Raw genomic sequence first — 19,875 nt, forward strand, 5'->3', positions numbered from 1 at the left:
AAACTTTATGATCTTGTGTACAAGGTGGAGGCCTTAATTTGGGCAGAATTGCTGATATTGTCAAGCTGATCATCCCCTGATCACGAAAATAAACAAAAATAATTATTTATGTCCTAAAGATTTATAATTCAAAACCTTGTAAGTTTTATACATTGAATTATTTATTTTCTTGCATGAAAGACAAGAAGGTTTCTTTTATTAACTAAAAGTTAAGCTAATTACGGTTTGAAGTTTGAAATCATAATTTAAATAAAGGTATTATTCGTTTTTAACTGCTTAAACTTTTAGATGAAAAGGTTGAACATGGCTGACGAGCAGAAGCCTCACCACATATATAAAAATCATGCACAAGTCAAGACTTCGTGGTAGCTTAAATTTTTATATGAAATGATTCAACACGACTCCGCATTAAGAAAAAAGAGAAAGAGACTTAACTATTTGATATATGATAGAAGCAACTGTTATGGTCCAAAATCTTCCGGCGAATGCATCTGCGACGAACGCCCCGATTAGCGGCGTTAAGGCTGCAGTGCCACCAAAATTGGTGATAGTGTTGGCTGCTTTAGTGAGTGGCAGGTGTAGTTGAGTTGTTAAGTAGCTGAGCATGTTTGTACCAAAACCAACCACAGCCAATTTCTCACATATTTCATTTGCTGCAATCCAAACAACATTAATATTAATCACATCCTAATTCATAAACAAATCAAAACAGACTTTGATTTCCAAATTCCAATCTAAAGTAATGTAATGTTTGAAAAATGAAGCTTACCAAAGATGAATGGCATAGTGATGATACCACCCTTTTTCCTCTCTGCATGCTGACTTCTCTCCTCCATTATTGTCCTCCTTCTTTCTTAATTTTTGCTGTAATATCCCCCTCAATATTCCAAAATATTTATAGGCAGCGAGTGATAGTGATTTTCGTCAATTACCACAAGAAATGATTTTTTACAGTGACATTATTTCATCTAAAATTTTAAGAGATGAATTTATATGTCAGTCATACTATATGTACAATGACAACCATTAGTAGGCAAGAATCTACACCATTCATCTTAAAAATTGTTTTTCATCTTGATAATACATGAATTGTCAACAAAGATTGTACAAATAGCTTTATTTTTTTTTTTTATATGTTTCGATTTTTTCAACATGCTCGTGTGCAAGCTGAATTTCCTTTTTATTTAACGTTTCATACGTGCGCAATTTTCATAATATATAGCACCTATTTGTCTCTCTTTAAAGTATATATCCAATTCTTTAATTTTCATGCTCATTTTCATATACATATTCACACAATAAAATATTTTACATGTAAATTCGAAAACACTTATCTTATTTTTTAACACGTATTCTTTTAAAAATCACAATTCAAATTTCGAAACACCATTTTTTCTAAGCAATGACCATCAAATAAGGGACATAGTTTGTGCATGCGTGTAGTGAATCTCTGTGTAATCTGCACACACGAAACAGAAATGTACGAAACGCATTAGTAACGTATGGTTCATAGGAGAGGAGAATCGTGTGAGGATTCTATATGACAAACCATGTCAAGACAGATGTAAATTTCTGTCACTAAGGTTATCTGTCCCCATTTCGCTGTTAAGAGGGAAAGTTAAGCCACTTTTTGCAAAATACTATCGTCCGGGGATGTGCACCTGTCTGTCTAGCATAATTCTGAAAGATGTAGATAATCACATTGGATGTATGTTCGAAAAGAGTTTATAAACAATTTAAATTATAAATAAATAAAAATAAGTGATAAATAGTGTGTAATATTTGAAATTTCTCGAAATATATTAATAAAAAGTAGTTTGAAGTGTTTATGAACAATTTATAAATATGAGCAAAATATTACAGATAAACATGAACCAAACGTTTTGATAAAAAAAAAATGACTTAAATATTTGGTACAAAATTGAATAGGATAAATAATGAGATTTTTAACTTATTTTTCGTCTTTACCAGAATGTACCATTATTATAGGTTTAGCTTATTTGAATTTGATAAAACCTTGAATTTGCGTGATTTAAAGAAATATGCATTACAAAATTAATCTCATGTATGGTATGGATAAAAAAATAAAAGATTGGATTCTTAAAATTTGTCAAGCTCTTGTAAGGGTGGCAATGGGTCAAATCGAACTCGAGCCAATGCCCACGAATCGACTTGTTTTTCATTAAAAAAAAATTAATAAAAAAAAGAAGTTAAAATGAGCTAGTTCATGAGCTCAAGACAAGTTAGCTCATGAAAAAATCGAGCTCAATTGGGTCTATTGCTCGTTTCAATACGAGCACATAAAATCGGTGAGCCATTTGAACTTTTGCCACCACCAAGCTCTTCTAGCCATCTAGAGTAATGTGATAGCGTGCCAAAATTAATTTAACATTTCTACCAAAATTATTCTCCTTGTACAGGGAGCACTACAGGGAGACAAGTGACAACATTGCATTGGTCGGGACAAAATTGTTTTGGATCCAAGGTCCAATGAATGGTTGTCACATGTCTTCTTGTAATGCTTCCTGTATAATCTCCCTCAACATGTAATCTGATTGTTTCTACCATTTTTTAATCTTACTACTCCAACACACTCGACAAGTATAACTAATTTTTGTGGGATGAGTAAATAACTATTAAACGTTTTATTATATAGAGCACAATTGATCGTGATTAAACTCACATTTTTAAGTACTTGTTTAGGTAATATGAGTCTGCTTTTCAATAAAGTAAATAAAAAAAGCACTTTAAAACATGCCGCCTAACATGCTAATAATATCATCATTGTGAAATCATGTCTGTTTTGTGATCTAAAAATGAGATAACTCAATGACGAAGGAGATAATGATTTAGAGAAGTGGTAGGAAAAGTATTTTGATAGAGACTTGATTTTGATACTAACTTTTTGCGCACTGAAATCTCTATAAGATCTTATATCTATCACTACGAAAACCAATCTTATTTTTATTACACAAATTAAAATACTAATAAGATAATAATATTTGTGGGTCAATTAAAATATCCATCTCGATTTCTTGAGTATTTAGAAAAGAAAATAACTAGTATTTTGACACTTATTTCACAATTTTTTGATCGTTATTTCACAATTACAGACGTCATTTTTGACACTTTTACTCACAGATGGGATCAACTTTTCTCTTTAACAGTCAACACATCAGCGCTCATAATTACTACCGAATAGGCTCTAAATACAAAGAATATGAGAAGGCCAACATCAACAAAAAACAAAAAAGTAATATGTGAGAAACTCTCTGAACGGATTCATTAGTTTACTAACAAAGAAATCATAACTTATTTCAACATATATTCGCAAATGATCCACATGATAAGTTTTTTTTATTAAAAGAATCTGAACTAATCCTGGCAGAATCGATTCTGCATTCTATAATTGATACGAGACGAGAAGAAGATAAAGAAGTCCTTTTATTTTGTCAAGTTGTTGATGCATATCAAATTTACAAAAAATAATTCGAGGGTAAATAAAATGTGTCTTTGAAAAGATTCCCTTTAGTTGACGATGATTTCGTCTTTCAAATAATCATTTAGTGTTTGAAAATGCGTCATAACATGACTTAGTGAGTCTCTTGATTGCCAAAGAAAAATAGAAATGCTACAGAAATAGGGTTAAAAACGAAGAGGATGTGTGTCTAAACATGAACGGACAGTTTGAATTTTTTTTTCAAAAAAAAAAAAAAAAAAAAAAAAAAAAAACTTTCCCTTTTTTAACCCATTAACGGACAGTTTGAATTTTTTTTACAAAAAAAAACATACTTTCCGTATTTTAACCCTGTTCAACCGTCATTATTCAAGAAGAAAACGATAAAAACGAAGATAAGGATAGAACGAACAATGTTAGGGAATGGAAACGAAGTGACAATAATGCAAACCCAATTTGCAGGCCTATGATGGAATATTTCATCATTTTGTGCGTACTGTGTTTTGTTTGTTCGTCCTCATGAATTCCCTCGAAATCACTAGTTTTAATTTGCAAACAACACCACTTGTCGAAGTTCACGTTCACGTTCACGTTCACGTTCTCAAGAGTGTTTGTGGTCACAAATTCATGATGTCTGATAATGACAATATTTCGTTGTATTTCCCCATTGAAATGCACTTTCTGTTTCTAGTGTGATAATGGGGTGGGTGGGGTTGTCGTTGGCTGAGAATGGATGGGAAGGTAACTGATGTAGACTTGGTTTTTGAGTTTTGATAGGGTAGGTCATGGATGACGCGTGCAGTCGTAAAGTGCCGGCCATGTTTCACCTTATGATAATGGATAGTATTAAAGAAAAATAAATTAAAATTGTATCAATCGATCTATTCAAATAGCTGTATCAAAATAAGTTGCTATATTAGAACGATCTATATTAGTACAACCGTTCGAGCCAAATTGTAATCCAGAACTTGAGAGACTAGACCGGCCTATCTAAAACTTTGGCACGTGGGTTTTGGGAGGGTTTCTGATACAACTATGTCTAGAAATGTCTAGTATTATTTACGAAATATTCAAACTTATATCTTAAATTTTATGATTAAGATAGTGGCTATGCATGTTTTGTGGCGTTATGATTTAACATATTAGCCAATTTGACAAACAAAAATTGAAAAAATTAATCCAGAAAGTATGGAAGTGTTCAAAATTATTAGGGGAATTTTGGATGAAGGTCCATATAGTAATCAAGAAAACAGAACCAGCTCACAGTGACAAGTATGCATTTTCTGAAACAGGCCTTCACTTATGCAACAATGTATTAAGGAAGACATTTATATGAATATGGACGGCCCATTTCCATTTGGATTATAGAATCGGTCCACTGTATCAGGAATTTTGAATAGGGAAAGTAACTCATACCCGACGTTTTCAACTTATAATTTCATAAATCAGGTACAAATAATATTTTTCAAAAATCAGATATATCCATTCCACTCCACAACCCCACCTCACCACCCTATTCCACCTTGTATCCCTCATTCTCTCAGTAAATCCAAATTTGAATCAAGCATTTTTCGGCTTCTTGATACCGTAGCCTCTCTATCTTTCAATATTCACCAATTCATTCAATTTTCAGATCTAAGTATGAAGAAATTATTTAAATGTTTTTGCATGTTGTACGAGAGCAACGTACGCTATGGCGAAGAGTGGCGTCAATGGGTGTGATGAGATCGGAGCTAGTGATGAAGTTGATTGTACTGGTGGTTAAAACTGGAGTGTTGAGTAATTAACTAATTATTGATTTATTATTGCTGTGATAGGTTGTCGTATTAGTGGTGAAATTTCTACAATGTCCAACAAGGATATGCTCACCTTTCCTCGCTTGTCGCTTCACTACCTTTTTTGTAGGTATGGTCATTGATGATCCAATTCTGATGGGAGAAGCGGTGGTTGTCGTAAGTAGTAGGGGTGGTGGTGGTGTTGGCGATGATGGGTTGAAGAATGAGGTGTGGATTTGAGGTGGCGACGACGATTTTGATTGCGCCGATGATGGTGGAGAGGGGTGGAGTGAGATGAATGGTGCTTGTGACTGTTAATCGATTAATTTGTAACTAATAAATAATTTATGATATATTAAAATGTGTGATTTGTGATTATCTATGTAATTGTGATTTGCAAATTGTGTCTTTGCAATTGTGGTTTTGTGATTACTTTATGACTGCAAACATAAATTGAAAGTTATTGATCCTGATATGTTTAATTAAATTATAAGTCACAATATTTATAAGGGATCACAACATTTGATCAACTAATATTTGCAAAAAAAAATTCACTAGTTTCTTATTTTTGAAACCTTCGTAATTGTTATATATTTTTCCCTTTTGAATCCATGAAGGTTTTGATATTTATTAATTAACAACGTCATCATAAAATTTTGTTTTTGCACTGGACACTATCTGTTGAGTTTCATTTTTTCAAAACTCATTTTCTATCACAAATTTTTCCTAAAATATAATATTTTATGTAAATTCAAATTTTCTCCTTATTTCTTCATTACGCATTCTTAAAAACAAAAGTCACTATCTTAAAACATATGTTCTTTTAAAATCTCATTTTAATGGAGCGAAACACGGGCTCAACATCTAATTGGGTAATGTGGACTTGTGGAGCCGACATAAAAAGACTAAAAAATAAAGGACTTGGGCAGCCGACAACTAAGTCAATTTTTAATATCATCTACTACCATATTTGTCGCCATTTGGGTGGGCATCTAGATAAATGGGAACACGAGTCAAAAAGTTGGTGGAGGAAGGATCAGCCTAAAGGATATAGGGGATGATCGAATACATACATCTTAGGGGTCGGATATTATTTAATTCAGGTGGAATTCGTGTACTTTGTGAGAGTCGGTCACGCCGAGTGTCCAACATTTTTGAGCTAAGTGGCATTTTCCTTAAGAAAGAGAGAAACGGGATGTGAGCTTTCATTTATTTGTTTTTAAATTAATTTAGAAAAAAAATAAAAATAAAAATAAATAAATAAATATATATATATATATGTTGAAAACATACCAAAGTATAAAGACTAAAGATAAAGTGTAAAGACTAAAGATACGAAGAAAAAAAAACTTAATGAAATAATAAAATAAACAAAAAACGTGAAGTATGCTGTATCCTCGTGATAATTCTTATGATACTACTAATCTTTTGCATAAATATAGACAAAAAAATAAATAAATAAATAATAATAATTGAATATTTATCTCATAAAATAAACATTTTCATACATTATCATTTACTATGTTAGTCATGTATGGTCAGGGTTCATAAATGCTTAAATATAAATAAGCAGAAATGAGCATTGGACAATCGATAGTATTTATGGTTATCGCAAATTGGAAATGCTTGTTATACATCAAATTGAATTAAAATTGTCCAAGTCTCTTCTCCACTTTAATGATTATACTTATGTAATGTGGGTTAGTGGCGATTTTTTTTTTTTTTTTTTTTTTAGTGTAGGTGAAATTTTGTCAAGTTATCTTGTTAGTAAACAAATATGTAAATTACAATGTACAAGTAGCACAATCAGTCACGAAATTTTTGAATTGAAAGTGATTCGATTATTTATAAATGTATTTATAAACACGAACCAAATATAGTCTAGTAATAAAATCTATGTTGGAATAAACTTATATATAGCTTATAATTTTCAGTTAATACATAGAAATATTAAATTCTAAATAGAAAATTTTGAAATAAATCACCGACTAAATCAAAACACAATTGTCACGCTTTAGATTTTTCATTTTTCCCCTACAAGCGTCATTACTATGATCATGCCGAAAAGCCGGGCCGAAAGTATAGGAATTCTTGGAAGGTTCATTAGGCAGTTCAAATGTCAAATAAAACCACCAAAATTTCAAAGGACATCCCAGTCAACATGATGACGTGTCAACAATATAACGTCACTCTCGAACAAGTATATTCCACGTTTTGCCTAATGGTTCTATTTCATATCTTTTCTAAAATTAAGCCAAACGATCATAGCGGTTGACACAACGATTAACCGCGCTCTCGCATAATCAAGGTGGGTTCCATCTGAATTTAAAATTCCAAACCCTCCATGTGTGTGTATGCGATCATCCCTATTGTTCGTTTAGCTCAGTCCTTTTTCTAGGTGCCATGTTTGACTCTTTTATTCTATTTTAATTTATTTTTAACATTTATTTTTAATTACACATTCTTAAAAAATACTATTAAAAATCAAAATATAATTTTTTTGAAATAAAGGTCACGAAATACACATTATTCAAAATATAGTTTTTTGTTTTAGAATTAAAGACCACCAAACAAGATGACATTTTCCCATCCCATAATCACTCATCACGTCATGGTATGACGTCACGAGTCACCAGACCATTATTAAAGCTGTTATAAACCTTAACATTCAAGAAACCCATAACATATTTGTTTACAAATTTTCATACTTCACCAATTCCCTTTTTTCTCGTGTTTTTCACAATGGAAGTGGCGAAGAGAAAGCGGCCAAATGACGAAGACGCTGACGGAAAGAAATGCAAAGGGCAGGAAGATGATAACGGCGTTAGGCGATTGCCGGAAGACGATGAGGTGGAGGAGTTCTTTGCCATACTTAGGAGAATACACGTGGCCGTTAAGTACTTCAAGAAGCGTAATCGCCACGGTGACTGTGAGTCGACCATGACGGCGTGGAGTCCTTCCTTTCAACGGGAAGATTTTGAGGAGGTCAACGTCGTCAAGAAAGAAGGAAGTATGGAGGGAACTCGAGATAAAATTGCGGGTACTTTGGATCTCAATTCTGAGCCGGCAGGCGAGCGGTCTAATTTAGAATCAGTTTAATCTAGTCATTTATAGAGTAATTAACGCTATATATTATTATAACTGACAACGAGAGTTGAAAATCATGAGTGAAACATGTTCATGAATCATGATGAAATATATGATAATTTGGTTTGATTCAGTTCGATTTGACAGATATGATGGTTCGAAGAGGACTACTGATTAGTCGGTCAATTTATCTGCAAAAAATAGGTAGAAATTTCTATTCCACAAGTTTTTTATTTTTTATATTATTTTATTTTTATAGTCACTATCATTCAGATGAGTACTTGATAAACCCTCGTATTAATGTAATAGCTTACAAACTACGCCAGCCACGTAAGTCGCAATCCCTGTGCGACAGGCTCAATTGAGAAAGTGTTGTTCTAAATATACATACAAGATTACTCATAGAGCAATAATTTCAATAACCTAATGCCTTATAGACAATAATAAAAAGAAAATAACTTGAAGTTTTATGTATTGTAATGTCTAATACATGTCATAAATTATACGTGACCATAAGTTTGATGAAACAACTTGTAGTATCCAACAACTTATTGAGATATACTACAATGAAAGAAATACAAAGAATTTATTGTTTGCTACTTAATTAAATAGAATCGACGTCTCACACCAGACGATCATTTAAAATTACGAATTAATTGACCAATGGTTACTGAATTTTAATTTGTTTTATATACATCACGAAACTTTACAATACATGTCGATGAAGCCATTCGATTAATCAATCATGTATTATTAAATAGAAAATCTGTCTTGACATGGACAAATGGTTTCACGACTTGAATTTTGTAAAGATTAAATTTGAGCAGCCAATTGAAAACCCTAGGCAATATAAGAAGAGGGTTTCTGAAATTTGTGATTTGTTTGATTTGTGAGATTTGGAGAATTTTATTTTTGAAGCCAAAAATCATGCCTATAATACATCATATAGTGGATTATCCGGGTGAGCTAGCTGACTGACTGATTGACATGTTTTATAAAGTTGGGAGACGAGTTTGAAAGCAATTAAAATTCAGTGGCTGAAGTGATATATGGTACAAAGTACAGTGGCTATTGCTGATATTAACCCCCTAAAATATGCATTTAGGTCCAATTGACATACCAAAATGAATATATGGACCGGACCTTGTTGTCTTGTAATTAGTGGACCAATTCAGTTTTGTATCAAGAAAGAACTCCTTTTCTAAAATGGTAGCCCAAACGTACCTCTCTCTTAAGTATTTTGCCCAATTATAAATGAATTATTCTAGTTGACAATCTCGGTTGGCAACATATCCACAAAAAAGGGGACCTACGATTTCTTTATTCAGCGTAGGCCCCCTTTTGCATGTGTGGTTGTCAACCTAATTGTACATATAGCATAACTGATTATAAATACAATGGTCCAAAAAAGTGGGAGTTATGAAAATAAATAAAAATAATTATTTATGTCCTAAAGATTTATAATTCAAAACCTTGTAAGTTTTATACATTGAATTATTTATTTTCTTGCATGAAACACAAGAAGGTTTCTTTTATTAACTAAAAGTTAAGCTAATTACGGTTTGAAGTTTGAAATCATAATTTAAATAAAGGTATTATTCGTTTTTAACTGCTTAAACTTTTAGATGAAAAGGTTGAACATGGCTGACGAGCGGAAGCCTCACCACATATATAAAAATCATGCACAAGTCAAGACTTCGTGGTAGCTTAAATTTTTATATAAAATGATTCAACACGACTCCGCATTAAGAAAAAAGAGAAAGAGACTTAACTATTTGATATATGATAGAAGCAACTGTTATGGTCCAAAATCTTCCGGCGAATGCATCTGCGACGAACGCCCCGATTAGCGGCGTTAAGGCTGCAGTGCCACCAAAATTGGTGATAGTATTGGCTGCTTTAGTGAGTGGCAGGTGTAGTTGAGTTGTTAAGTAGCTGAGCATGTTTGTACCAAAACCAACCACAGCCAATTTCTCACATATTTCATTTGCTGCAATCCAAACAACATTAATACTAATCACATCCTAATTCATAAACAAATCAAAACAGACTTTGATTTCCAAATTCCAATCTAAAGTAATGTAATGTTTGAAAAATGAAGCTTACCAAAGATGAATGGCATAGTGATGATACCACCCTTTTTCCTCTCTGCATGCTGACTTCTCTCCTCCATTATTGTCCTCCTTCTTTCTTAATTTTTGCTGTAATATCCCCCTCAATATTCCAAAATATTTATAGGCAGCGAGTGATAGTGATTTTCGTCAATTACCACAAGAAATGATTTTTTACAGTGACATTATCTCATCTAAAATTTTAAGAGATGAATTGAATTTACTTGTCAGTCATACTATATGTACAATGACAACCATTAGTAGGCAAGAATCTACACCATTCATCTTAAAAGTTGTTTTTCAAATCAACTGCCCAGATCTTGATAATACATGAATTGTCAACAAAGATTATACAAATAGCTTATATGTTTCGATTTCTTCAACATGCTCGTGTGCAAGCTGAATTTCCTTTTTATTTAAAGTTTCATACGTGCGCAATTTTCATAATATATAGCACCTATTTGTCTCTCTTTAAAGTATATATCCAATTCTTTAATTTTCATGCTCATTTTCATATACATATTTACACAATAAAATATTTTACATGTAAATTCGAAAACACTTATCTTATTTTTTAACATTTATTCTTTGAAAAATCACAATTCAAACTTCAAAACATCATTTTTTCTAAGCAATGACCATCAAATAAGGGACAAAGTATGTGCATGCGTGGCCCCCGGGCACAGCTCAACTGGTAGATTAATCAACATTGTCTTGCTTCCAGCGGCAAGGTGGAGAGTTCGATTCCTGGTGGGAACCTGCGGTCAAATATTTGGTATGGAGCAATCACTGTGGAGTAGGGTCTTTTGTGCACAAAAGTGTACAGACAATGGGAGAACCTGTGATCCAGTTGAGGCATAACCTGCGATTTACCCCCTCCAATGTTCTAGGGGCAAGGGTCTTGGGGGTCCAAAATTTAGTCTAGTATAAGTTGGGATACCTGGATATCAAAAAACAAATAAATAAATAAATAAATAAATAAAGTAAAGGTATGTGCATGCGTGTAGTGTATCTCTGTGTAATCTGCACACACGAAACAGAAATGTACGAAACGCTTTAGTAACGTATGGTTCATAGGAGAGGAGAATCGTGTGAGGATTCTATATGACAAACCATGTCAAGACAGATGTAAATTTCTGTCACTAAGGTTATCTGTCCCCATTTCGCTGTTAAGAGGGAAAGTTAAGCCACTTTTTGCAAAATACTACCGTCCGGGGGATGTGCACCTGTCTGTCTAGCATAATTCTGAAAGATGTAGATAATCAGATTGGATGTATGTTCGAAAAGAGTTTATAAACAATTTAAACTATAAATAAATAAAAATAAGTGATGAATAGTGTATAATATTTGAAATTTCTCGAAATATATTAATAAAAAGTAGTTTGAAGTGTTTATGAACAATTTATAAATATGAGCAAAATATTACAGATAAACATGAACCAAACGTTTTGATAAAAAAAAAATGACTTAAATATTTGGTACAAAATTGAATAGGATAAATAATGAGATTTTTAACTTATTTTTCGTCTTTACCAGAATGTACCATTATTATAGGTTTAGCTTATTTGAATTTGATAAAACCTTGAATTTGCGTGATTTAAAGAAATATGCATTACAAAATTAATCTCATGTATGGTATGGATAAAAAAATAAAAGATTGGATTCTTAAAATTTGTCAAGCTCTTGTAAGGGTGGCAATGGGTCAAATCGAACTCGAGCCAATGCCCACGAATCGACTTGTTTTTCATTAAAAAAAATTAATAAAAAAAAGAAGTTAAAATGAGCTAGTTCATGAGCTCAAGACAAGTTAGCTCATGAAAAAATCGAGCTCAATTGGGTCTTTGGCTCGTTTCAATACGAGCACATAAAATCAGTGAGCCATTTGAACTTTTGCCACCACCAAGCTCTTCTAGCCATCTAGAGTAATGTGATAGCGTGCCAAAATTAATTTAACATTTCTACCAAAATTATTCTCCTTGTACAGGGAGCATTACAGGGAGACAAGTGACAACATTGCATTGGTCGGGACAAAACTGTTTTGGATCCAAGGTCCAATGAATGGTTGTCACATGTCTTCTTGTAATGCTTCCTGTATAATCTCCCTCAACATGTAATCTGATTGTTTCTACCATCTTTTAATCTTACTACTCCAACACACTCGATAAGTATAACTAATTTTTGTGGGATGAGTAAATAACTATTAAATGTTTTATTATATAGAGCACAATTGATCATGATTAAACTCACGTTTTTAAGTACTTGTTTAGGTAATATGAGTCTGCTTTTCAATAAAGTAAATAAAAAAAGCACTTTAAAACATGCCGCCTAATATGCTAATAATATCATCATTGTGAAATCATGTCTGTTTTGTGATCCAAAAAGGAGATAACTCAATGACGAAGGAGATAATGATTTAGAGAAGTGGTAGGAAAAGTATTTTGATAGAGACTTGATTTTGATACTAACTTTTTGCGCACTGAAATCTCTATAAGATCTTATATCTATCACTACGAAAACCAATCTTATTTTTATTACACAAATTAAAATACTAATAAGATAATAATATTTGTGGGTCAATTAAAATATCCATCTCGATTTCTTGAGTATTTAGAAAAGAAAATAACTAGTATTTTGACACTTATTTCACAATTTTTTGATCGTTATTTCACAATTACAGACGTCATTTTTGACACTTTTACTCACAGATGGGATCAACTTTTCTCTTTAACAGTCAAAACATCAGCGCTCATAATTACTACCGAATAGGCTCTAAATACAAAGAATATGAGAAGGCCAACATCAACAAAAAAACAAAAAAGTAATATGTGAGAAACTCTCTGAACGGATTCATTAGTTTACTAACAAAGAAATCATAACTTATTTCAACATATATTCGCAAATGATCCACATGATAAGTTTTTTTATTAAAAGAATCTGAACTAATCCTGGCAGAATCGATTCTGCATTCTATAATTGATACGAGACGAGAAGAAGATAAAGAAGTCCTTTTATTTTGTCAAGTTGTTGATGCATATCAAATTTACAAAAAATAATTCGAGGGTAAATAAAATGTGTCTTTGAAAAGATTCCCTTTAGTTGACGATGATTTCGTCTTTCAAATAATCATTTAGTGTTTGAAAATGCGTCATAACATGACTTAGTGAGTCTCTTGATTGCCAAAGAAAAACAGAAATGCTAAAGAAATAGGGTTAAAAACGAAGAGGATGTGTGTCAAAATATTAACGGACAGTTTGAATTTTTTTTACAAAAAAAAACATACTTTCCGTATTTTAACCCTGTTCAACCGTCATTATTCAAGAAGAAAACGATAAAAATGAAGAAAAGGATAGAACGAACAATGTTAGGGAATGGAAACGAAGTGACAATAATGCAAACCCAATTTGCAGGCCTATAATGGAATATTTCATCATTTTGTGCGTACTATGTTTTGTTTGTTCGTCCTCATGAATTCCCTTGAAATCACTAGTTTTAATTTTCAAACGACGCCACTTGTCGAAGTTCACGTTCACATTCACGTTCACGTTCACGTTCTCAAGAGAGTTTGTGGTCACAAATTCATGATGTCGGATAATGACAATATTTCGTTGTATTTCCCCATTGAAATGCACTTTCTGTTTCTAGTGTGATAATGGGGTGGGTGGGGTTGTCGTTGGCTGAGAATGGATGGGAAGGTAACTGATGTAGACTTGGTTTTTGAGTTTCGATGGGTAGGTCATGGATGACGCGTGCAGTCGTAAAGTGCCAACCATGTTTCACCTTATGATAATGGATAGTATTAAAGAAAAATAAGTTAAAATTGTATCGATCGATCTATTCAAATAGTGGTATCAAAATAAGTTGCTATATTAGATTGATCTGTGTTAGTACAACTGTTCGAGCCAAATTGTAATCCAGAACTTGAGAGATCAGACCGGCCTATCTAAAACTTTGGCACGTGGGTTTTGGGAGGGTTTCTGATACAACTATGTCTAGAAATGTCCAGTATTATTTACGAAATATTCAAACTTATATCTTAAATTTTATGATTAAGATAGTGGCTATGCATGTTTTGTGGCGTTATGATTTCACATATTAGCCAATTTGACACACAAAAATTGAAAAAATAAATCCAGAAAGTATGAAAGTGTTGTTGCATAAATTGAAAGGAACCATATTCATAAAATCCTTTCATAAAATCATAAATTCCATGTTGAAATCAAAGAGACAATGAAAAGTGCGGAAAAAAACCTTGATCCATGAATCTGACTGCTTTAATTGGGTTTTGATCTTCCAATTGATACGTGATTTTCCTTCCTTTATTTTTTTGAAAAGTCTCTGTTGATGGGGATGCAGAGATACCAAAAAATATCACGTTCAAATTGGGGACCATAACCATTTATTAAAATAACTGCAATTGGCAGTTATTAACTTTAAGTTATTTTAAATCGGCCCCTCATCAATTCAAAATAACATCTTCTGGTCTCTACACTTTAATCCCATAAAATTTAATACCCATTAGTCCAAAATTAAATCCAATGGATCACTTTATCGACTAAATTTATTTTAAAATAGCACCACACATTCTAATAAATTTACATGTGTGTTCCCCAAAGTTGGAATTTTTTCCAACAATCTCCCACTGGACCAAACATGTTACATTATAAATGTGCACAGACTTATGAGCTCAAAATTGTGCTATCGTTATTAAGGGTATTTCCAAACAATCTCGTCCATTAGTTACATCGATGTAGGATCAAAGAGATTTTTGTCACATTTAGCGTGACTAAATCCATCAATGGTCACGTACATCCATACAACCAAATGACATAGATCAATTATGGGAGTGTAGCATGGAAATTACATGTTATGTGATCCGAACATGTCTATTTCCAACTGGTCCAACCTTATTTCTTAAGTGAGATCATACTGAACATAATAACAGAGTGAAATGAACTGAATACTTTATTTCTGTACAGAAAATATCCAAATACACAAATGTGTCCAAAGAACTAAACATATATAAAGCAATAAGAATACAAACTCCCACTAAAATATGATATCCTCAAGAAGTAGAACACCCATATGAGCGGTGTGCTCATGAAAGACCTTGGGTGGTTATCCTTTAGTAAGCGGATTCCCAATCATGGAGTTTGTTCCAATGTGCTCTATAGAAATCTATCCACTCTGTACTCTTTCCTTCACAACCAGGAATTTAATGTCAATATGTTTTGACTTAGATGAGCTCCTATTATTGTTAGAATATAGAACTGCTGAGTTGTTGTCACAATACAACTTTAGTGGTCTTTCTATGCCATTCAGAATGCGCAGTCCAGTGACAAAATTTCGCAGCCATATTTCATGATTAGATGCATCATAGTATGCTACAAACTCTGTTGCCATGGTAGAAGAAGCTATGAGTGTCTGCTTGACACTTTTCCAGGAAATAGATCCTCCAGCTAGCAGATAAATACAACCTGATGTGGATCTTCTACTATCTTGGCATCCAGCAAAATCAGAATCGGAGTACCCTGTGATCTCTAACTGATCCGATCTGCTATATGTGAGCATATAATCCTTTGTTCTCTTTAGATACCCCATAACCCTTTTGGCTGTCTTCCAATGATCCATCCCAGGGTTGTTTAAATATCTGCCTAGCATTCCAACAATGAATGCTATGTCTGGGCGTGTATATACTTGAGCATACATTAGACTCCCAATAGCTGATGCATAGGGAATCTTCTGCATTTCCTTAGCTTCAAGGTCATTTTGCTGGCACTGTTTGAGACTAAATTTGTCTCCCTTAGTGACAGGTGTGTCATCTGGTTTACAGTCTTGCATGCCAAATCTCTTAAGTACTTTATCGATATAGCTCTTTTGTGACAATCCAAGAATACCTCGAGAACGATCCCGATGTATCTGAATCCCTAATACAAAAGAGGCGTCACCAAGATCTTTCATCTCAAAATTCTTTGATAAAAATCTCTTGATTTCGTGCAACATGCCTATATCGTTAGTGGCAAGCAGTATGTCATCAACATACAAAATCAGGAAAATATGCTTACTCCCACTAAACTTGTGATACACACAATCATCAACGACAATTACCTCAAAACCAAATATCATGGAAGATCCATAACAATAACCCAAAAAATACCAAATTATTGTAATTTCTCAAAGATTTCAACAATCGATGGCTCTCATACCATTTGTTGCATAAATTGAAATGAACCATATTCATAAAATCCTTTCATAAAATCATAAATTCCATGTTGAAATCAAAGAGACAATGAAAAGTGCGGAAACATACCTTGATCCATGAATCTGACTGCTTTAATTGGGTTTTGATCTTCCAATTGATACGTGATTTTCCTTCCTTTGTTTTCTTGAAAAGTCTCTGTTGATGGGGATGCAGAGATACCAAAAAAAATCACGTTCCAATTGGGGACCACAACCATTTATTAAAATAACTGCAATTGGCAGTTATTAACTTTAAGTTATTTCAAATTGGCCCCTCATCAATTCAAAATAACACCTTCTGGTCTCTACACTTTAATCTCATAAAATTTAATACCCATTAGTTCAAAATTAAATCCAATGAATCACTTTATCAACTAAATTTACTTTAAAATAGCACCACACATTCTAATAAATGTACATGTGTGGCCCCCAAAGTTGGAATTTTTTCCAACAAGTGTTCAAAATTATTAGGGGAATTTTGGATGAAGATCCATATAGTAATCAAGAAAACAGAACCAGCTCAAAGTGACAAGGTATGCATTTTCTGAAACAGGCCTTCACTCATGCAACAATGTATTGAGGAAGACATTATTATGAATATGGACGGCCCATTTCCAATTGGATTATAGAAACAGTTCACTCTATCTGGAATTTTGAATAGGGAAAGTAACTCACACCCGACGTTTTCAACTTATAATTTCATAAATCAGGTACAAATAATATTTTTCAAAAATCAGATATATCCATTCCATTCCACTCCACAACCCCACCTCACCACCCCATTCCACCTTGTATCCCTCATTCTCTCAGCAAATCCAAATTTGAAACAAGCATTATTCGGCTTCTTGATACCGTAGCCGCTCTATCTTTCAATATTCACCAATTCATTCAATTTTTGGATATAAGTATGAAGAAATTATTTAATTTTTTTTGCATGTTGTACGAGAGCAACGTACGCTATGGTGAAGAGTAGCATCAATGGGTGTGATGAGATCGGAGCTAGTGATGAAGTTGATTGTACCGCTGGTTATAACTGGAGTGTTGGGTAATTAACTAATTATTGATTGATTATTGCTGTGATAGGTTGTCGTATTAGTAGTGAAATTTCTACAATGTCCAACAAGGATATGCTCACCTTTCCTCGCTTTCACTACCCTTTTTGTTGGTATGGTCATTGATGATCCAATTCTGATGGGAGAAGCGGTGGTTGTCGTAGGTAGTGGTGGTGGTGGTGGTGTTGGCGATGATGGGTTGAAGAAGGAGGTGTAGATTTGAGGTGGTGACGACGATTTTGATTGTGCCGATGATGGTGGAGTGGGGTGGGTTGAGATGAATGGTGATTGTGACTGTTAATTGATTAATTTGTAACTAATAAATAATTTATAATATATAAAAATGTGTGATTTGTGATTATATATGTAATTGTGATTTACAAATTATGTCTTTGCGATTGTGGTTTTGTGATTACTATATGACTGCGAACATAAATTGAATGTTATTGATCCTGACATGTTTAATTAAACTATAAGTCAAAATATTTATAAGGGATCACAACATGTGATCAACTAATATTTGGGGAAGAAAAAACTTAACTAGTTTCTTATTTTTGAAACCTTCATAATTGTTATATATTTTTCCCTTTTGAATACATGAAGGTCTTGATATTTATTAATTAACAACGTCGTTATAAAATTTTATTTTTGCACTTGACACTTTCTGTTTGAGCTTCATTTTTTCAAAATTTATTTTCTATCACACATTTTTCTTAAAATATAATATTTTATATAAATTCAAATTTTCTCCTTATTTCTTCATTACACGTTCTTAAAAAAAGTCACTATCTTAGAACATATGTTCTTTTAAAATCTCATTTTAATGGAGCGAAACACGGGCTCAACATCTAATTGGGTAATGTGGACTTGTGGAGCCAACATAGAAAGACTAAAAAATAATGGACTTGGGCAGCCGACAACTAAGTCAATTTTTAATATCATCTACTACCATATTTGTCGCCATTTGGGTGGGCATCTAGATAAATGGGAACACAAGTCAAAAAGTTGGTGGAGGAAGGACCGGCCTAAAGGATGTAAGAGATGATCAAACACATACATCTCAGGGATCGAATATTATTTAATTCACGTGATATACGTGTACTTTGTGGGTCGATCACGCCGAGTGTTAAATATTTTCGAGCTAAGTGGCGTTTTCCTTTAAGGAAGAGAGAAACGGGATGTGAGCTTTCATTTATTTGTTTTTGAATTGATTTAGAAAAAAAAAAAAGAAAAAATAAATATATATATATATATATATATATATGTGTGTGTGTGTGTGTGTGTGTGTGTGTGTGTGTGTGTGTGTGTTGAAAACATACCAAAGTATAAAGACTAAAGATAAAGTGTAAAGACTAAAGATACGAAGAAAAAAAACTTAATGAAATAATAAAATTAACAAAAAACGTGAAGTATGCTGTATCCTCGTGATAATTCTTATGATACTACTAATCTTTGGCATAAATATAGACAAAAAAATTGAATATTTATCTCGTAAAATAGACAACATTTTCATACATTATCATTTACTATGTTAGTCATATATGGTCAGGGTTCATAAATGCTTAAATATAAATAAGCAGAAATGAGCATTGGACAATCGATAGTATTTATGGGTATCGCGAATTGGAAATGCTTGTTATAGTCTAGTAATAAAATCTATATTGGAATAAACTTATATATAGCGTATAATTTTCAATTAATACATAGAAATATTAAATTCTAAATAGAAAAATTTGAAATCAATCACCGACTAAATCAAAACACAATTATCACGCTTTAGATTTTTCATTTTTCCTCTACAAGTGTCATTACTATGATCATGCCGAAAAGCCGGGCCGAAAGCATAGGAATTCTTGGAAGGTTCATTAGGCACTTCAAATGTCAAATAAAACCACTAAAATTTCAAAGGACATCCCGGTAAACATGATGACGTGTCAACAATATAACGTCATTCTTGAACAAGTATATTCCACATTTTGCCTAATGGTTCTATTTCATATCTTTTGTAGAATTAAGCCAAACGATCATCGCAGTTGACACAACGATTGACCGCGCTTTAACATAATCGAGGTGGGCCCCGTCAAAATTTAAAATTCCAGACCCTCCATGTGTGTGTATGCGATCATCCCCGTTGTTCGTTTAACTCAGTCCTTTTT

The 19,875-nt window shown here is 32.8% G+C and overlaps 3 protein-coding genes across 3 annotated transcripts in view; 1 reads left to right on the forward strand and 2 right to left on the reverse strand.

Moving 5' to 3' along the window:
- Nucleotides 1-897, reverse strand: part of LOC111404397 (protein NRT1/ PTR FAMILY 3.1-like) — a 1,078-nt gene extending 181 nt beyond the window's left edge. The window contains exons 1-3 of the mRNA XM_023033210.1: nt 770-897; nt 436-653; nt 5-76 (exon numbers count right to left, since the gene is read on the reverse strand). Coding sequence (XP_022888978.1) covers nt 5-76; nt 436-653; nt 770-836 — 357 coding nt within the window. The 5' untranslated portion in view covers nt 837-897. The remainder of the gene's footprint in view (nt 1-4; nt 77-435; nt 654-769) is intronic.
- A 7,001-nt stretch (nt 898-7,898) lies between these two features.
- LOC111404869 lies at nt 7,899-8,559 on the forward strand. Its single transcript, XM_023033602.1, has one exon. It carries the CDS (start codon nt 7,975-7,977, stop codon nt 8,329-8,331), a length of 357 nt encoding a protein of 118 aa, XP_022889370.1. The 5' UTR covers nt 7,899-7,974; the 3' UTR covers nt 8,332-8,559.
- A 1,187-nt stretch (nt 8,560-9,746) lies between these two features.
- Nucleotides 9,747-10,559, reverse strand: LOC111404870 (protein NRT1/ PTR FAMILY 3.1-like). The gene is made up of 2 exons (XM_023033603.1): nt 10,426-10,559; nt 9,747-10,309 (listed from the first exon to the last, which is right to left on the reverse strand). The coding sequence occupies exons 1-2, from the start codon at nt 10,490-10,492 to the stop codon at nt 10,065-10,067; spliced, it is 312 nt and encodes a 103-aa protein (XP_022889371.1). The 5' UTR covers nt 10,493-10,559; the 3' UTR covers nt 9,747-10,064.
- Nucleotides 10,560-19,875: the final 9,316 nt, after the last annotated feature.

The sequence above is a fragment of the Olea europaea genome, chromosome 11, assembly GCF_002742605.1.
Source record: "Olea europaea var. sylvestris chromosome 11, O_europaea_v1, whole genome shotgun sequence".
Taxonomy (NCBI): Eukaryota; Viridiplantae; Streptophyta; class Magnoliopsida; order Lamiales; family Oleaceae; genus Olea; species Olea europaea.

Coding starts and splice junctions, on each gene's coding strand:
- LOC111404869 (XM_023033602.1), top strand. CDS start 7,975: ATGGAAGTGGCGAAGAGAAAGCGGCCAAATGACGAAGACGCTGACGGA.
- LOC111404870 (XM_023033603.1), bottom strand. CDS start 10,492: ATGGAGGAGAGAAGTCAGCATGCAGAGAGGAAAAAGGGTGGTATCATC. Junction 10,310..10,425: donor CACTATGCCATTCATCTTTG/GTAAGCTTCATT, acceptor TTTGGATTGCAG/CAAATGAAATATGTGAGAAA.